This window comes from Adiantum capillus-veneris, chromosome 19 (assembly GCF_014529385.1).
Source record: "Adiantum capillus-veneris isolate H3 chromosome 19, ASM1452938v2, whole genome shotgun sequence".
Lineage (NCBI taxonomy): Eukaryota > Viridiplantae > Streptophyta > Polypodiopsida > Polypodiales > Pteridaceae > Adiantum > Adiantum capillus-veneris.
In genome coordinates, this window is record NC_140949.1 from 25320385 (window position 1) to 25340807 (window position 20423).

The 20423-nt window shown below is 42.2% G+C and overlaps 1 protein-coding gene across 1 annotated transcript; it reads left to right on the plus strand.

Moving 5' to 3' along the window:
* Positions 1 to 2891: 2891 nt before the first annotated feature.
* On the plus strand, positions 2892 to 13991 carry LOC147433717 (origin of replication complex subunit 5-like). Its single transcript, XM_086490345.1, has 5 exons — positions 2892 to 3554; positions 3673 to 3980; positions 12433 to 12819; positions 12933 to 13239; positions 13325 to 13991. The coding sequence occupies exons 1-5, from the start codon at positions 2922 to 2924 to the stop codon at positions 13373 to 13375; spliced, it is 1686 nt and encodes a 561-aa protein (XP_086346471.1). The 5' UTR covers positions 2892 to 2921; the 3' UTR covers positions 13376 to 13991.
* Positions 13992 to 20423: the final 6432 nt, after the last annotated feature.

A 20423-nucleotide genomic window follows, 5' to 3' on the forward strand; every position in this document is an offset into this window, starting at 1 on the left:
AACTTTCCTTTTGTCTCTCTGCAGTTGCCAGAGGGGGTTGCACTTGGTTGGGCAGAGAGAGAGAGAGAGAGAGAGAGAGAGAGAGAGAGAGAGAGAGAGATCTCTAAATAAATATATATATATTTATAAATGTAGGGCTTACGTAGATAGTGTTGGCATGCCTACACACTAACAAAATCCAAAAAGTGCTCGAGGAACTTCCTGTCCAGGATGTCGTGTCTTGGAATGCACTGATTGTAGGATATGACCAGCTTGGGCAGGGCCAAGGAGCTTTGGTCATTTTTCAATGGCAGTTGAAAGTGAGGATGCCTCTTCAGATGCAATGATATATGTTGTGGGATGTTTGTAGCTGATGTAGAGAGAGAGAGCATCTCTCCAGATGCAATGTTGTCTCAAGGAGTACATTTATTGTAGGATATGTCCAATGGGGTTAGGTCAGGAAGAGAGAGATTCGTTTTCATTAGAAGCAGAGAGAGGGCATCTCTCCAAATGCAATCATGTACACTTGCACCTTGAAGGCGTGTGGCGTTACACAAAATGCTGATATGGCCAAAAAAATTCACGATTGTTTGAAGAAATGTTGTGCTTGGCACTACCTTGGCGACATGTATGCCAAATGTGGTGTACTTCATAAAGCACAAAAAGTGTTTGAGGAGCTTCCTGTCTGGGATGTCATCTCTTGAAATGCATTGACTGCTGGATATGCCTAACCTTGGTAGGAGGGCCAAGGAGCTCTGGGCTGTTTTCAACGGATGCAACACCATCCTTGAAACTGCCTTGATTGACATGTATGCCAAATGTGGTGCACTTCATAAAGCACGAAAAGTGCTCAAGGAGCTTCGTGTCCAAGATGTCGTCTCTTGGAATTCACTAATTTCAAGATATGCCCAACTTGGGAAAGACCAAGGAGGTTTGGGTGATTGTCGGTAGATGTTAAGCGAGGGTATCTCTCTAGATAGTGTAGATAGTGTTGGCTTGCCCTAGGTAAGAAAATTTGCATAGCACTGTCCGAGGCGGCATCGTTGTACTAGTATGTTTTAACATGCTTACGTGATCTTCAACTTGTTTCTTTTTTTGGCTTGCAAAGGCCTTAGAGTTCTCTTTTTGCTAATGAAAAAATGTAAAAATCAAGAGTTCCATTTTTTAGTGTTAAAAGAAAACACTATGTTATGATTGGTTTTGATAAAAGTCTAATGATGATAAGTTATGACAGAGGGTATGGGTAATATACACCCCAAATTTTCCCAAAGAAAAGTGCCTTTCAAGGGCAATAGTGGTCTTAACTAGCCGAAGGGTTTTTTAAATTTTAAATTTATTTAAGAGAGATACCTACAACTTGAAATTACAACTTACACACCCGACTCCATAGGTGGAGCATTCCAACCGGATAAGGGAGGCCAATCCATCATAGACTTGGGGAACAATCTCAAAGGGTAACATGTCACACGAGCTGTCAAGGGGGACTTGAACCCACAACATTGGACACAAGAGGCTCTTGGTCTATCAACTAAGCTAGCACTCATTGACAGAAGGGCTAATTTTTGATATTGTCCTTTATAGGAAAATCCTTGCAATTTTTTTTGTTTCTCTTGCAGGTCAAAAAATGCTCTACAACCTTCAAAATTGGACCCTGGGACTCTCCTCCTTGCTCACCCTGGATGCAACCTGGCTCTTAGGCTGGGTTCATACGGGGCGGTGGAAGAGAGAGGGGGAGGTGCGAGGGTCCCTGATGGCGTGCACACATTGGGCAACAAAAAGGTATTCCATTTCCGGACCCACCCAAAGTCGGGCGACCCCCCCCGGAAGACGAAAACTGTCGCTACCTTTATCAGCGCAAAACGCGGGTAGTAGAGCTCGAGCTCAGAATGCAGTCCTTGTAGTCAATGGCGAAACCGACAGGCTACTGCTCGTGAGATGTTGTGCTTTCGCGCCATTTTAAAGATCCAGTACTACCTCCGCCTTGTGTGAACAAGGCGCACGGAGGCAGCAAAAAGCATTTGCATTTCCGTCGGCCCCGTCTGAACCCATCCTTAGGTTAGGTTCAGATGGACCGGCGGCAATGAAAAGGAAAGCCGGTGCACATGGATTGAGTGAAGCACATGAGTAGACCTTTCGGACCCACTTGGAAACAAATAGCTTCTGCCGAAAGATCTACAACGCAAAACGCGGGTTGTGCAGCTCAGACTCAATCAACAGCTTACAGAGGCATATACTTTATCAATACGCTGGTTTTGATTGGCCACAGTTCTTGTTTACTTTTTATGGCTTCCGTCTCTAGTGAACAATGCAAGCGCAGGAAGCAGCAAAGGTGTTCTCTGCCGCGGGGCTCGTATGAACCCACCCTTTTTATAATCAAGGGACAATTACCAAAATACCCCTCTAATTTGTGAAAATTCCCAAAGTAACCCTCAAATTTCAAAAATTCCCGAAATACCTTTGTATCTATTTTGGTTGAATTGTTCAAGAATTTTTAATCTTTATTCCTTTTTGATAATTGAGATCTGTTTTTGCATGCTTAACATGTAATTTGCCACAAATTACCTCGCAAAAACAGGCAATTATTCTAAAGATAATGAAGCAATTCATCTCCAAAGCCTACATAATCAACTCAAATTCTGGATTTAGCATCTTATATTGATAAGCAATGAGTCTTCTTATGAAAAGCTACAAAATTTTTTTAATCTTTGGAGATATTTAATTTCACAACCAGGGGTATTTTGGGAATTTTTGAAAATATGAAGGGCATTATGGGAATTTATGACAAAATACTGGGGGTGTTTTGGGAATTTTTAAAATTTGAGGGGTATTTTGGGAATTTCCACAAATTAGAGGGGTATTTTGGTAATTTTCTCTATAATTAAACATTCTGAATAACTAATAAGCCTGAAGAGTTTGAGGGCGGGAAAACGGTAGGTAGCAATATGCGAGCTGCAGACGGGGGAGGGGGTAACCCTATTTGTTGCTTCCCTTCTGGCAATGGAAGCAGCAGGGTAACCGAAGGGAATGCACTCCACAGTCCCAATTCTAAAGCCGGGGAGACGAGTCGTAGGACTCGTAGCCGCGCAGCGTCTCCTTTAAAAGCTGCAATCCACCAATCTCATTCCCAACATGAAGGGCAGCACTTGTCAGAGGAAGCTTGGATCGCCCCAGACATGCTCTACTCGCACCTTGTTGACCGCTTCCCTGCACGTAACAGCGAGATCAACCAGCTCCTTGGCTTGCTTGGAGAGCCCTGTGATTTGCTGTTCCCTCTCTTTGTCTATGGTGGAGCTTCCACAGGTAAAACCTCCATTCTGCTGGAGATTTTTAGGCAGATGAAGCGGCCATTTGCTTACACAAGCTGTCGGTCGTCTCATACACCCCGCATTCTGTTTGAATCCATCCTCAATCAGCTCAGCAAACATGTACGGAGCCCCTCAAACAGCTTTGCCAGCACAAAGAAATGTGATAAGTTTTCAGATTTTCTAGGTTTTCTGATTGACGCGTGCACCTTTGCTGTCTCTGACAAAGCTGGAAGCATCAATAAAGGGCTTGTCAGTCCACAGAAGAAGAAGGTAAGAATGCCAACAAGGGCAGAAAATAATCTGACTACAATTGTTTTCGCGACTATGAGTGCTTTCGTCCTACGAGTTAGAACAATTTTTAAGTCCATTGAAAACTTCTGTAGTGCAGGGCTATCGTGGGGAAGAAAGGGATGGTTCATTGCCAGTGGTCTATTTGATATTTGACAATGTGGAGCTCTTGCTGGATTGGTCAGGGGGGTTCCGGCTCATTTCTGCACTGGTGAGGCTCTCTGAGTTCTCTGGACTGGAAAACTTGGGACTCATTTTCATCAGCAGCTTGGGGCCAGATGCATTCTTCTCAGGCACAGGTTTGTTAGAAGCTATTCCAATCTATATGAGGGATTATGCTGATGATGATCTACATCAAATCTTGTTGAAGGAAAAGCCCAATAGAGCACTATACTCTGCTTTTTTGAGGCAAGCGTCTGAACTCCAAAATTTCTTATTTTCTTGCTTCCACCTTTGAGTTCTGGCTCTTGCATAATGCTCTTTAGTACTATTGGGTATCCATGTTTGGAACCATGAACCCTTTTGAAGAAGTAGAATTGTGGCCTTAGGTGTATACAGGAGAACAATATGAAAATCACATTGAAATTTGAGAAACTGAAGATAGATAGTTGTGTTTTTGTCTAAAACCCTTCCATTTATAAATAGATGTTTCTAAGTGGCACATAAATGCCATTCTTGTCAGACGTGGTAGTGGAAGATGGACGGGTATGACAGCGTATGCGTCATCAACTACCTCAATTTTGTGCTAATTTTTTTGATTAAATGCTTCTTTTAGTGCTAGGCTTCATTATGACTGAGGTTTGCTCTTGATCTTCAAAGGCATAACGATAACTCAATACGCTGAACTTTGTGTTGATATGTGTGTGCGTGTGGTGTGTTTGGGAGCATATGTTAGTATCTAGTTCTAGACCCACTATTGGGCATTGACGACGCTAGTGGGGATGTCGTGATATTCAATCAATATTATGCACGATGCAGCTGATGAGCCATGGCTATATTGTCTTATGGGTGAGTCACATCTATACTTTGCGCTTTCCTTTAAGGGTGAATCTGGGCTTATCCTGGATTCATCTAGGTATATTGTTTTGTCCATCCAACTTTAGTCTTTTGAAAGAGTCTCCAAAAATTCAATTAGTATCTGGTGCGTGTCAGGTGCACATTCCATGCTACAATTAAGAAAACTGGAAGCATGCCTTCTACATACTGAGACCGGCCCGTAGGGCAGTAGACTTTAGCTTTCACCCGAATCCTTTCTTCATAAACGTTACTTAAACTTTACGACACAAAGGAACTTCACAAATAAGCGTGTGATTGGAATTCAACACTTCAAAACAAAACATGGCTTGGCAGCTAGAGTGCTTGCAATCAAACAATGACACCCTGTAGGCCCTAAAGACTTGTGTCCCTTTCGGTATTTCTTTATTCTTATTACACTTCAAAAAAACTTGTAAATTTTTATAAGCTATCCCACTTTTATCGGGCTGAAATTCCCCTACTCTAACCCGATATCAACAGCATAACCATAGTAAAAGTCAGAGTTACATGGGACGGCGGGTCGGGGTCGAGAATGGGGACGGGGATAGGGACGGGACGGCAAAAGTCAGGAAACAGGGACGGGGTCGGAACGGCAAAAAAAAAAACAAAGTTTTTTTTTTTTGCATCTTTGGACCTACACACATGCCACACACATAGAGCATCACTTTGACTACAAATTTACACTAAATATAGAGCACGAGTTATATAGACGCAAATGTGCTAATAAAACATCGATGGAAAAGTGCATGCCACAAGGGCTCAAAAAGGACAAGCCTCAAGGATAACAAAAAGTACAAAGGGCTAGGTAGACTCTAGACTCGAGAGTGATCAATGATCATCAAACTCCGGAGGTGCTCGCTTGTTGAATCTCCATATCGTCGTCGTAGTCGAGGTGGTTAGCGACATATGAGGCCTCGCGAGGCTTGCATTGAGGCTCGAAGTCCTCCTCTAGCTCCTCCAAAAGTGTATCGGCCATAGATGGATTCTCTTGTGCCATCTCCCACTCAGTGAAGGGATCTGCCTTGTGTGTGACGCTCTTGGCAAGCATGCGCAAGTTAGCGCTCACAAACACCAAGTTAGCGCTCACAAACACCAAATCATTGGCCCTCTCGACCCCAAGGCGATTCCTCTTCTTAGAGGCAATGTGGCTGAACACACTCCATAGTTGCTCCAAGCAACTAGTGGTACATGCTTGGCTAAGGACACGAACAGCCAAGCGCTGCAAATGTGAGCCATCTCATCCATAGTCCTCCCAACATAAAACCGAGCCAATCTTGCTGCGATCAACCTGTGCATCTACACATCCATAGGAGCCCTTCTTTTGGCTATAGTTGAGTAGCTCGTCTCTAATCTTGCGTCTAGTGTCACTGCTAGGCTCAAGGCGCTCCAATGCAAGCCGCCATCCTTTGCTCACCTCCTTGTCGGTCTCTTGACGCCTTCCCTGAAACTCAGGGTCAAGCACATAAGCTGCCGCATGAAGTGGAGAGTAGTATCCTTTTCACCTCGACTCGCACAAGCCATGAATCTCCGCATACTGAACAAGGTCAGGCACAAGCTTCTCAAGTGTCTCTATTATCCGATCCATGGCTTCGTAGACTTTGCCGATGCATGGTTGCAAGCCATCCACAACTCGAAGTAGGTGTAGAATAGGCTTGACCATGGCGTCAAGTGTCTTCACCTCCTCCCACCAAGCGTCATTGTTGGCCCATTCTCTGCATTTCAATCCTGTTGTTAATGTAGACTCCGGCATGGCCTGGAACTCATCAAGTAGACAAGCGGCCTAGCATAAGCCAATTGAATGCAAATCTTGTCTCTGAAATTTTGAGCAAGGACAAGTGGCTCCTCTTTGAGAACTCATGGCGCACTTTTTGAGCACAAAGGAGACAATTTGAGAGGCGTCACCAATGGTGGGTGAAATCCATGACAAGCTCCCTATGTCCTTAAGGAGGTTATTGAGGCAATGCGCCATGCAAAATGTGACATGGATGTTGGGATACATGTCCTCAATGATAGCCCCAGCTGCCCTATTTGACGCCTCTCCATCTGCAACCATACGAAGGACATTCTCCGAGCCGATGATCTCTATGGTGCTTGTCCACTCCGCAGTAAGCATCTCTGCGGCCTTGCCACTGTCGGATGCATCATGTGACTCCACAAAGTACATCTCCTCCCGAGAGTAGGCCACCACTCTGTGGGTGAATTGCTTGCGGGTGTCGCTCCATGCATCTACAAGGAGAGAGACGCCATTGGTCTCCCACACATCCTTTGTTGCTTGGGCCGCGTGCTCCACAGCAAGCTTCTCTTTATCAAGGAGGGTGATGCGAAGCCTCTGCGATGAAGGTGGCACATAAGAGGAGCCATATTCCCCTATTTTCGTAACCATGGTTTGAAACAATAGAGCATGTTGTGTTAGTATGGAGAGTGGAGACCCCATAATGAATACAAAATGGGAGATTGCAATGTGCATATGCCAAGGGAAACTCACGGCAAAGCATGGAAGGCAATGTGGTCGTGGAAGAAGAATCGGGCAACCGACCTATCCACCTCTTCCTTCAATTTAGGATTCCAATTTTTGTTGAGGGTGCTTTGGCGATGCGTAATGGAAGAGGACGGTGTAGATGCATTTGTCTTAAACGCTTGAGAGGTGGAGTCAAGGTTGGCTTCCCTTTGCTCTCGTGGTGTCGCTGTGGTGGAGGGATCAACAGCAACAAAACGGCCCCTCTTGGCCGCTTCCGCGATCTCATACACCGCGAGCTTCTCAAGAAGCTCTAACCTCTTCTTGGGAGATACTCGAGGGCAAAACTTCACCTCGTGGCTGGGTTCATGAAGAAGATGGGCTTGCACTTTGTTTGCACCACCCGTTCTCCTGTACGGGGCTTAGCTTGCACGTCCATGGTCTTGCACTGCCACCTTTACCATGCATGGTAGAGACGACTTCATCCCACCATGACCATGTTTGCACGGTGGGCCTCCTTCGAGAAGAGCCGGCTTGAGAAGCGGAGTTAGCTTGAGATGACATGATGGTGGAGAGAGAGTAGAGCTAAGGGGAGAGGTGTATTGCGTCCCTAGGCCCCGTCCCCTCCGTCCCCTGTAACTATGGTAAAAGTCTCCACGAACAAAATCCCAAGTAAACTATGACTTTCCACGCACTTTACAAAACTTGGCGAGAGATTACAGCATGCTAAATTCTCTGTTTTTGGTCTCCAAAATGCACCAAAACACTTGTTCGGCGATTCCTTAGCTTCCTCAAAGCTTCTGGGATGTGTAGGTATCAAAATTGACCAAAACCCTGAACCTGCAATAAATTACAGCAAGCTGTAATTCTCTGTTTTGTGCTCCGATTCGTGTGTTGATCACTTCTGTGGGTAGCCCTCAAGCTTCAGCATCTATAGGGTCACTTGTCCTTTGAATTTTACGAGATTCCTCGTGGGAAATCTCTCTAAATTGTCTTGTTTAAGCACCCAAGGCTTTCTCGAGGCTCCCGTGGCATTACCTTACAATTTAGGTGCGAAACCCTAAACCTGCAAAAAAACACAGCAGATTGTGGTTTTCAAATTCACATCATTTTGAGCGGAACAAACACGTCTATGCGTGTGTCGAGCTCTTGTATGCTATGGGACCATTCCCCTGTAAATTGGAGGAGTTTTCACATGAGAAAACTCTCCTTTTTGCATTCCTTTGTGATGGAATTGTGCGTACTTGAAGAAGATTAGCAATTAGCTAATCCGGTTTTTGTACAAAAGGCCCTTGCCTTCACAAACGCGCGTAAAACCCCCCGAATTGTACATGGTCATTTGAGAAGCCTAACTAGTGGGGCATTACCATATGTGCAAAGGGGAGAGAGAGATGCGCAAGAGCAAGTCATCTTGCTGCATGAGACAAGGGAGAAGGTAAGCTTTACATTGAAGCTGTGGTCACGTGCACCCACTACTCAAACACATTGTTGAGCACATTGATAACAATAAGCCCCCAGTCTCAAATTTGGGTGCCCCCTCTTGGGATGAGCTTTTGGAGAGAGAGTTGATCTGTAGGTTGCTCTCCTACTGCCATGTGTCCAGTTTGCTCCTTTTGGTTTAATTCCTAGTACCCACCAACTTATAAAGTCTTGCCGAGGGGCCTAATTGACTTTAACTAAGCCTAGCGGCTTCTTCACTAATCGGATTCCAGTGTTGATCGGCCCAACCATCTCGTGGTTGCCTGGTCTTGACTCTTGTGGGTGAAACTCTCGACCAACGATCGTTTCACATTGGCCATGTAATGTTCGAGCATTTGTGATTTTAACAAGAGGGTCCCAAAAACTAAATAAAAATCATGAGAAAGTTGCAATACATTTGGTGGCTCTTAGTTCAATTTCTTCCATCCACTTCGCATCCATAGGTGGATAGTTCTTGAACTTCATCAAATATTGTCGTGCGATTTTTCCTTTGACTTTTCTTTATTTTGGCATGTCCTTGAGAAGACTCGGTTGAGTCTTCAGCTTTCTTTGCTCTTTTTGACTCCTGCGAAGCTTCAGGAGCCGCTTTTGCAAAGGACCTCTTTGCTGGTCTTTTCTTTGACTAACCCCCTTTCACATTGCCTTGAAACCCACCGTTTTCTCCCTTCAACAAGGCATGGCCAGTGTTGGCAACTTTCATAAGCTAAGTGGGGGTGGCCATCGAATATTTTATATAGTAATTTTTGAGCCCTTTAGGTAGCTCACAACAATACTTCTCTATCTACTCTGTCAATGGCACAAACCTGTAGGAAGTTACTGAAAGCAACGCTTTACAAAACTTCCGGTTGTACTTCTCTAAGCTTTTGCAAGTAGCCGCATTGTGTTGGTGCCTATTTGTCATGACATCGGCTTCAAATTCATTTGACAGCCATGCAAATGCAAACATTTGCTTGAAGTAAATCCATGTGACAAGTGCATGTCCTTGCTTCAACAAAGTCGTCCACCATGAAGGCGCATTTCCTTTCAAGAAAGTGGCAGCTTTCCTGACCTTGGAGGCCTTTGTAAAATCCCCCTCTACATAAGTTGTATCAAACTGTTGGAGGAAAGTAAGAGCCTTCATTTTGTCCTCAAATTGGTTGAAAGTATCAAACTTCACAATTGCACCACCTTCTTTGTATGGTTTTGGCTTTTCCAATGCTCCCTAATTATTATAGGGAATTGTCTGCAACATGGGCATTGTAGTAGGGATCATCGGCGCCCCTTGGCCATTGACATTTGAGTCACTGGTGCCATGTGCTTGTTGGTTGGAAAAACCAGTCATGCCAAAATTGCCCAGTGGCATCAAATGGCCCTGATTGCATTGAAGCCTTGGCTAGAAGCCAATGTTACCATACATGGGGTTTGGCATTATGCCTTGCATACCCTCAAAGATGGCATGTACTGTTGGTTTCCAGGAGCATAATCAACCATGCTTTGAAACACAGATCCACCCTCGAGATGTATCGTGGGTGGTGGAAAAACTTGACGCATAACCTGGAAATTAGTTCCCTATCCATTTAAACCAACATTTGGACTTTGAAAGGTGGCTGGTTGAACTGGTACAGCCTGTGGAATTAGCATTCTAGCCACCTATTCGCAGATTGGAAAAGGTTGCTTTGGAGCCCCAATTGACTCCGCAACATGCGAGTGCTCCCTGCCCTGCTAGACGTATAAGGGACCTGGGCTTGAGCCTCCACGGGCTCTACTGCATGAGAAAGTTGCCTTGTCTGCTGTGACACTGGTGGAGCTTGCAAAATTTCCATAAACCTGGGATTTTGCACCAACAGAGAAAACACATCCACAACAACAACCAATGGTGTCCTGAGTGCATCCTCGTCTAGTTGCCCAATCATATACCCTTGACCTTTTGGAGCATTCAAATCAAACAAAAGGCACAGACAGTGGTGGATGTGAACTCTCGCCAACCTCGAACATTGGAGGTACGACCTGTTTTTACTACGAAGAGGAACCCTCTTTCTTGGCATCATTTGTCCTGTCAGCCATAGTGTAATTCCAAGTTCTTGTGCTCCCTGTCTTTGTTGCAAACCAACCAAGGCTCACTATTTAAGGAAAAAGTGATTATGTTCCGGCAACAGAACCATGAAACTTGTCGTAGGGCGGTAGACTTTAGCTTTCGCCTGAATCTTTACTTCATAAACTTTACTTCATAAACTTTACTTCATAAACTTTACTTGAACTTTACGACACAAAGGAACTTCACAAATAAGCCTGTGATTAGAATTCAACACTCAAAACAAAACACGGCTTGGTAGCTAGAGCGCTTCCAATCAGACAATGACACCCTGTAGGTCCCAAAGACTGGCGCCCCTTTCGGTATTTCTTTATTCTTATTACACTTGAGAAAACATGTTAACTTCTACAAGCTGTCCCACTTTCATCGGGCTGAAATTCCCTTACTCTAACCCGATTTCGGCAGCATAACCACAGTTAAAGTCTCCGCGGACAAAATCCCAAGTAAATAGTGACTTTCCACACACTTTATAGTACTTTACAAAACTTGGCGAGAGATTACAACACACTGAATTCTCTGTTTTTGGCCTCCAAAATGCACCAAAACACATGTTTGGTGATTCTTTGCTTCCGCGAAGCTCTTGGGATGTGTAGGCATCAAAATTGGCCAAAACCCTAAACCTGCAATAAATTACAACAAGCTATAATTGTCTGTTTTGCGCTCCGATTCGCGTGCAGATCACTTTTGTGGGTAGCCCTCGAGCTCCTACCGTTGAAGGGTCACTTGTTCTTTGAATACACGAGATTCCTTGCAAGAAATCTCTCTAAATTGTCTTGTTTAAGCTTCCAAGGCTTTCTTGAAGCTCCCCTGGCATTACTTGCAGTTTATGTGAGAAACCCTAAACTTGCAGAAAAACACGCTAGCTGTAATTTTATGTTTTGCATCATTTTGAGTAGAGCAAACACGTATACGTGTGTCAAGAGCTCACGCACGCAATGGTACAGTTCTCGTGTAAATCGGAGGAGTTTTCACGTGAGAAAACTCTCCGTTTTTGCATTCCTTCGTGATGGAACTGTGGGGGATTAGCAATTAGCTAATCCGGTTCTTGTACAAAAGGCTCTTTCTTTGGCAAACGCGCATAAAACCCCTAGAACTGTACATGGTCATCTGAGAAGCCCAACTAGTGGGGCATTACCATATGTGCAAAAGGGAGAGAGAGATGCGCGAGAGCAAGTCATTGCGCTGCATGAGACAAGGGAGAAGGCAAGCTTTACATTGAAGCTGTGGTCACTTGCAACCACTACTCACACACACACACACTATGGAGCACACTGATAAAAGTCAGCCCCCAACCTCAAACTTGGGCACCCCTACTTGGGATGAGCTTCTGGAGAGACAGAGTTGACGTGCAGGTTGCTCTCCTACTGCCATGTGTACAGTTTGCTCCTTTTGGCTTAATTCCTAGTACCCACCAACTTATAAAGTCTTGCCGAGGGGCCTAAATGACTTTAGCTGAGCCTAGCTTCTTCTTTACTAATCGGATTCTAGCGCCGATCGACCGAACCAATTGTCTGCTGCCAAGATAGATTGGCTTTTATCCTTCAGTAATGCTGTGAGGATTGTAGCATATTACCTTGTTCTCCTCAAAGAACATACAGCTCCAAAGAGCCTCACAGAAGTCTTAATGAAGAGGCACAATGTGCGTGCATTGCTATTAGGAGTTTATACACTACATATGGATGTGTAATTGTTTCTTTTTCATATGAATGGAAATGCATTTTTTTAAAGTTGTTTGCTGGGTGGCATTTGCTGAGTACCAATCTCTCCAGCACCTTGAGTGCTTAGTAGTGCTTTCATTTACCAAACATGTTCTTTTGCAGTGCTGTATTGAAGCCTTTCAGCCGGGTAACTAGGCGTGTTACGGAGCTTTCTGAGGCACTTGAGCCTTTGTTCCAGAAGTATACAGAACCTATCCGCAGAGGGACTGTGAAGCCTGATGACCAAGGAAAACGAAAGCTGTTTTCATTCATACAACCACATGTCACTTCAGCTCTTCATCAGACTTGTAGCCTCTCCTTTTCTGCCAACTCGTTATTGCTTAATGGCCAAAAGAAAATCTCTGCAGATCATTTAGAGTTAGACTTTCAACTCTCACTTTGCAGCAAGTATCTTCTCATTTCAGCATTCATCTGCTCAAGAAATCCTGCTACATTGGATGCTACTTTCTTCGACTCAAGTGGAGGCAGCAGTAAGAAGCGCAGAAGAAGGTAAGAAACATTCTCTCCTTCGTTTTGGAATGCTTTACGCATGTGCTGACACATTGTGGCTATGGTGTAAGCTGATGTTCTTGGTGCCTGCTGGGCTGCATTCTTGATTACAGAAGCTCCCAGACTGCAGTAGAGAAGAAGGAGCTTGAAAGGCAAGAAAAACTTTTGAAAGGACCTGGAACGTTCCCTCTTGAGCGGCTTCTGGCCATTTTTTGCTGCATTTCTGCCGATTTTGCTGATGAGCTAGACGAAATTGAACTGACTTCAATGGACCAGCGCAGTGGTGTAGAGATGTCGTCTGATGTTCTGATGCAAGTGTCTACGCTTGTCAATGCCAATCTTCTTTATAGGGGCTCCAGTGATCTACTGGAAGGAGCTCCCAGATATCGCTGCAATGCAAGTGATGATCTAATTCAAGCGGTATGCCTCGGATAATAATTGTTAGTTCTGATCTTACTGAATGCAAAGTGAATATGTAGTTCTACTTTTTATTTTTGGCTTTCAGGTTTCCAGGAGTGTTAACTTCCCCCTTTCAAGATACTTGTACAGAATGTAACCCGTTTTGTTCTACGTGAATATGTTAGCATCATGCTTGTTGGGAGGCCATTAAGCTAGCTTTATTGTGGAGGCTACTCCTGCTCCTTTGATCTTGCACTGCTATCTAATGATAATTCATCATTCCAATGAAACTCCGTTTCAAGGCCTATCGGATCAGAAACCTTGTTTTCAAGGCCCCTCGTCTTATGTTTCGTGCCAACCATTCTCTGAAAGTTCTGAAGGTTGCATACAAATCATAACTATGAAAAGCTGTCCCTAATCCATTCCATTGAAAAGAGCAAGTTGTTTCTGTCTTAGATGGCCTTGCTGGCCTTGTTCCGTTTCCCATTCCATGTGGCTATGGATGATGAAGGTATGCCCTACTCAGTGGCAACTTGGGCAGGCACATGCTGACATTGTAATATGAAGCAGGGAAGGGAATTACTTGTAATATGGATTGCCAATTATCTTGCTTTTGGGGATTGCTTAGCAATCTTCTCCTTGCCGACATAAAGTTTTCAATGGTCTGATGCCTCACTGTGACAGAATATTGGTTTGCACACCATAGACCTTTGCATGTCTACACCTATCTAATGAATTTTGATGCTACAGATGTAGCCCTTGTTTGTACACAATCAATAGCTGTTTTTTGTTATATGTTTGATGCTAGGATCAATCCTGATAATTATCACATAGCTCACTAAGAAAGCACTCATTTCAAGGTATGAAGTTATCAAATTGGATTTATTTTGCTTGCCTAAATGAACCCAATTCGCAAATGATTAGAGAATTTGTCATTCATGTGCTGTGTTCATAGATTACTTCGAAAACCTCAAGATTCAATGACAAGGAGAAACTGTTTTATTCAAGTATATATTTGTATACATTGAGGTTGTAGGATGTTATCATTATAGAATTTGAGTCTTAATTGTGTAGATGCTATGTATCAACAAAACTCCCATGTACCATAGACATGGGGAACATTGGTCACTTGTCTCCTTTTTGTCAGAATTGTAGCATAGTTAGCAGCTGACTTGTGTCTCTTACTTCTTGTAGCCATGACTTAAAGTAGTGCTTTTTGGTACGAGGAGACAAATTGGGTTTGCAACAAATTGATATCCTCCTCGGCAATCTCTTTGGCTTCCAAAGCTGTAGCGAAAACCAAGCTCTGAAAATTGGGCAGTACAGGCACCGATTAATTGAGGAGCTTGTGATGCATCATAGTTCCTCCTACAGGTTTCATGCCTCACAAAAGACCACTCTGCCACCATAGCAATATATTACGTGGGTATGTAAACATGGATTCTCAAAAGCAAGGTCATTTGAGGCTATCCAAGACTTTCTATATGCCCCCACATGTAGGAAAAAAGGTTTTAAAAAATAAAATAAAATTGAACAACACACCAGAGGGCCCACATGGGGAGGTGCTTATCCCTTCCAAACATTAGCCATGAAACATGGTCAGGCAAGGAAAAAGGCTTTCATTGTTGTGATTATGGTCCAAAATCATGGAATATCATGGGAGATCCAATTTGGAAGGTTTAAATTTCCTTAAACTGGCCCATACAATTTGGGGTGCTCCTAAACTGACCCCTCTACCCTACATGGAGTAGTTATAGTGTAGCAAAGGTCAAAATGTGCATATATTGCTTTTCTTGTGCTTGCATGTATGAAAAAGTTGAAGGAGACAAAATTATCCCTCATCATCACAACCACCACCATTTGCTTCAAAATATAAACTTCTATGGCTTCTTGCTATCTTTAAGGCCCTCCACACTCTGTCATGAAGATATTAGGAGGAAGTCAACAGTCTTATGCATTAATTGTGTGTATGATAGCACAACCAAAGACATTGCAAGGTGTGACCTCTACTCAAATGTTGCTTGCCTTTGTATAAATCCACATTAACATCATTGTCAACAAACAAAGGATAATCATCTCATAATGAGTGCACACCTCTTGTTTTCCACAAGCCCATCCACCTTGTTAGTTGCTAGTTCTTTAAAAACTCCAAGGAAAAATTTCTATGGACTCAAGTTTAATGACTCTTATATAGAAAAATGTATGTCTTGTTCTCTACGAGAACCCGCAAAGGAGAGAAGTGCATAGATGAAGAATAAAGTAATCCATATCAAGAACATATCAACTAGGTAGCTTCAATGCACTTTTGATTATGCTAATGCAGAGCTCTACAAAAGCACAAAGCCAGTTGGAAAAGACATAATCAAGATGGCCAAAGGAATTTAGTATCAATATTGTGTTCTTCTATTTTTGACCAAATCCCAATATCACATTCTAGATATGGTCATGGCCATGCATGCTTATAAGTTATTCGCTATGATAATGTGCTAGGTTTGCTGAAACAACACTCAAGATCTATAAATTATTTGCTATGATAATGTGCAAGGTCTATTGAAACAACACTTTTAGATGCTCAAGATCTTTGCTTTTTGGATGCAGTGATGGTAAGTATATCAGTGTTGTGATTGGCGAGAGGGACCATGGCGTCAAGATCTACTAATATGGGACTAATCTCTGTAGCTCTACCCAAGAGGGTCACATGACTTGAAAAGTGACTTGTTGTAGGGTCTTGTTCAAATCTACTACTCTGGGAGAAATGTATCACCTAACTATGAATGGTTCCTGTGCTAAACCTTGTCAAACTTGGTAATAAGAATGTTTGTGCTTATGTAACTCCAACAAGATAGTCCAAGGCATCATTGTTGAGTGTAATTCATGCCCTTAGCTTTAGGTACCAGGGGTTCAACCATGGGATCAAGGGCCTTTGTGCAAAATCAAGAACGTTTGCAAATCTCGGTTGTCGATGTGTAAAAACTAAACTCGGGATCTTGAGTTTAGTTTTATGGTGGGGTCCATAAAAACTAAACTCGGGATCTCGAGTTTAGTTTTTATGTCAAGATCCCGAGTTTACCTTCAAATAGATGTGAAATCACATCTATTTTAACGAGGTCCACGCGGGCATGTTGGTCAAGGCGTGTGCTCACGTTGATGGTGAGGGTTCAAAAGCTGGCTAGGGAAGCGAGGGTGTCCCGAGATTAGATCTCGACAAGTCCACGTGGTTGACCACTCAAAATTAGTTTTTTGAAATCTAAACTCGGGATCCCGAGTTTAGATTTCATCGAACAATGGTCCAGATTGGCTGCCATCCCATCTTTTAATTGGGACCATTGATCCCATGCTTTGGGACCCCGTGGTACTTAAAGGGGAGGAATTCTTGCCTCTCATCAGAGTTCTGAAGCCCTCTCTAAGAGAACAATGATGAAATCATCCCTCAATCTCATAATATACCAAGCATCAACATATGTAAAGGTTCCTTGTTTGCCTCTGCTAAGTTGCATAGCTGGCATATCCACTACTCTAGACATACCAAGTGTATCTGCCCGTCTCTGTCTGTAGTTGATGAAAGGAGGTGCAAAGCTATTCTATGACACATTGAACCCGTGTGAGAGCTGTGAGCCTATGTTTCTTGGCCATAAAATCAATCCATCCTAGGTAATGTTAAGAAAATGTTCCTTCTTAAAAACCATTTTCTTTCCCAATTCTCAAGGAGGAGTCACCCATGTCCTCTCTCTTATCAATTTGCATGAGAACTTGTTCAATGCCCTTGTTGATATCTAAATGTGTAAATGCGGATGCCAATTTGTCCATATAAAGCTTCATACACCCAATCAGATCGTATATGATGGGGCAGGCTTGGTACCCAAATTTGTATATGATAGTGACCATTGTGATCACTCCATATCTCTCTTTCATTCATACACCCAATTAAATCGTATATGATGGGGTAGGCTTGGTACCCAGATTTGTACTCCAAATAATAATTATGGATGTCACCAAGGTATCAAACAACCATAGCTTAGTGCAAGGCTCTGGTTGCAAGGTCGATTTAACTTACTAAATCTGGTCTTTTGCAAGACAAGTTGAAAGTGTAAATATACAGAAATTCGATGTGTAAGAGCATGCATGCATCAAATAGAAGTGTCAAGAACATGCCACACAACGATGACATGATGCAATCTAGTTATCTAAAAAATTGACCACTTTGTGGAGGTAATATTATCCAAATTGAATGAAAATTGGCATAGAGGGGTAAATTTAACCTAGCAATCAATTAGTGATCACCATATTTAATATATGAAAGCTACCCAAAAATCTAGCTTTTGGCCTATAGTAAAAGAGATAGCCTTGATCTTGAGATAATGAGGCTAGCTACCTTATTGTATTCTACCATTTAATTTATACATTGTAGTATTTTCTTTAAAAAAAAACCATCTAGAAACAAGTAAACCCATAATTTTATTAGGGCCAAAGAGGAGAAAAATGAGTTGTTTAAAATGGTTTTAAGTTAGCGAAGGTGTTATGGTCAAAACAACTCCAAATATAGCTGTTGAAATCAGAATGAGGAGTATCTAATGCATTTAAAGTGTATCTATAAAGATACCTTTATGAATGAAGTACGAGTCACTTTTCTTGTTTTTTGTGTCTTTTTTTGGTTCATTCAGATATCTCCATTGTTTTTGCCACAGGGTGAAAGCATGTTAACGTGTCGCGCTTTTTGTGCTAGTTAGCAGTTTCAAGTTAGCACGTTTTAAAAAAGTTGGGCGTCCGGTAAAATTTTTACAATTCGTATCAAAATTTGTCGGAGGTTGTACATTTGGATTCCTTGTTTCAAGAGCTTTCTACTGATATATCATATGTCATAGATCTTGGAGATGTAGCTCATGTTATTGTACTAGTTAGCATATGCCAAAATTGTGCTAGTTAGCATTGTCCGGGACACCAAAAAGCATGAAAAGTTAACATGCTTATAGCTCACAACATCCCTTTTGAATATCAGTTTTCCCTCTTTCTCTTCTTGCTAGTAGCTTTTTTCCACTTCTTTCCTTTTCTTCTTTAGAGTATTTCTCTTGCTTAGAGCTGCCTTGTTGTTGATCTTACACAGACCTTCATAAATACCTTGTGTTATCTCTCACAAAGATACACCATATTGTCTCTTCAAGTGTTCTCCAAGTGTTACCTTGAACCCTAAATTTCATATGAAAGTCAAGCTCATTGAAGAGTATGCAACTACAAGAAGTGCAAGAAATAGGTTGTGTTATCTCTCACAAAGATACACCTGATTGTCTCTTCACGTGTACTCCAAGTGTTACCTCAAACCCTAAATTTCATATGAAAATCAAGTCATTGAACAGTATGCAACTACAAGAAGTGCAAGAAAAAGAGCTCTCAGAAGTGTAGAAGAAGCTAACCAACTTTGCAATGAAGGAAAGAAACACATTGACCTTTGAACAGATGGAAGCATTTACCCAATAGATCCACTATTAGGAAGCTACTCATCATTTCATTATGTACATGAGTTGATTAGATTTGTTGGAGATTGAGCTTAATGTTTACTGAGTTCTTGTTCAAGTTTCACTCAGGGACAAAACCAACATCTTCCATACATCTCTCATCTTAAGCATACACAATGTGTCTATGAATCATGAGTAAATGAACTTGAAGCAAAAGTAGCAAAACTTACATAGTTAAATAAACATTTGAAGAATGTTAAAGAAACACCCATTGGTTTTAAAGTAAGAATAAAACAAATGAAACAAATTAACAATTTAACAGAGTCTTTTGAAGAAAGGAAAAAGAATGAAACTAGCTAAGGGTAATGTCACTAGCATTTCAGGTCATGACATGTCAAATGCTAAAGAAAGAGTGACATTTCTAAATGAGATGATGAATAGATCACATATCTTAGGGCTTCTCAAAATACCTAAAAATCTAAAACCTAAAAAAAATGTCCTTTAAGATATGAAATCATTGGTTGATCCGTCACAAATGCAAGAGGTATGTGATACAATAGGGAGGGATATAGAGCCATCTCAAGCATTTGGTTTAGGATTTCAAGATACAATATATTTATAGCCTTTGGACTTCCTAGACCTCACAATGTTGGGAAAGTGAGACTCTTATTGAATGAAGAGATACCAAAACAATTTGGTGAATATTCCCATATTCAAGGAGAGATTCCATATGAGAAAGCAAAGAAAAAATGTGTGTTTGAATACACTATTTTTTATAATATTTAGATGGATATTTAAAAAGTTCAAATTACCATGGTAAAATATTATGGAATAGATGAAACCAAATATGCAGGAAAGCTGTCATAAAATCTAATATGTAACTAACCCAAATGATTTTAAACTGATCATTTAATGTGGGAGAATAAATGGGAACAAGAGTTAGAATATAGATATGTGATTATGGATCTATCTCAGCACAAGACCAAAGTCAATGGGTCCAAATGAGAGATGGTATGTCAGAGAGCAATGCTAGCTAATGGAGCTTGAAAGACCTTAGGGTTAGCTTCATTAAAGACCTCCAAAGGTTCGTGTTAAAAGTCCTTAGACCTAGGACCTTTAGGTAATTTAGACCTTAGACAAGCTAATCCTGTGCTTGAGGTGCTTGTTGTGCTTGAGTTGACTAAGGTGCTTGAGGTGCTTGTCGTGCTTGATGACTAAGGTTCTTGAGGTGCTTGTCATGCTTTATGACTAAGGTGCTTGAAGTGCTTGAGGGGCTTGTGTTATTCCAAAGTCAACATGATCCCTGCAAAGGAGGGGGCGAGCCTAAAGCTAGGGGCATGAGAGAGAACACACACACACACACACACACACACACACACACACACACACACACACACACACACACACACACACACACAAGGCAAGCCCAACTCAAGAGGTAATAAGGACACATGTCAAGCACCTACACATGTTGCCCTCATGTAGTGCCTAAATCCTATTGGTTGACCTCTAAAAGGATCCAATAAGAATTTAGTTTATTTAATTAATTATTTAATCATTATTCAAGTCCTCTCTCTCAAAGGGGTATGAAGAACACTTGTACTAATGCTACCCTTGTTGCTTGATATGCATAAAGCATGTGATTGGCCAGGCTTGAGGAGGTCCAATCACCATCAAGGAAGAGCTAGAAGAGGGGGTCGACCAAGCAAGGAGGGGGAGTGCCTGCCCATATACCCTCTCTCATTCACTCACTCA

What these genes read in the sequence shown, in the direction of transcription:
- LOC147433717 (XM_086490345.1), top strand. Translation starts at nt 2,922, where the DNA reads ATGCGAGCTGCAGACGGGGGAGGGGGTAACCCTATTTGTTGCTTCCCT. An exon ending in TCAGTCCACAGAAGAAGAAG is followed by an intron (nt 3,555 to 3,672) that starts GTAAGAATGCCA and finishes TCTGTAGTGCAG; the next exon opens with GGCTATCGTGGGGAAGAAAG. An exon ending in CTATACTCTGCTTTTTTGAG is followed by an intron (nt 3,981 to 12,432) that starts GCAAGCGTCTGA and finishes GTTCTTTTGCAG; the next exon opens with TGCTGTATTGAAGCCTTTCA.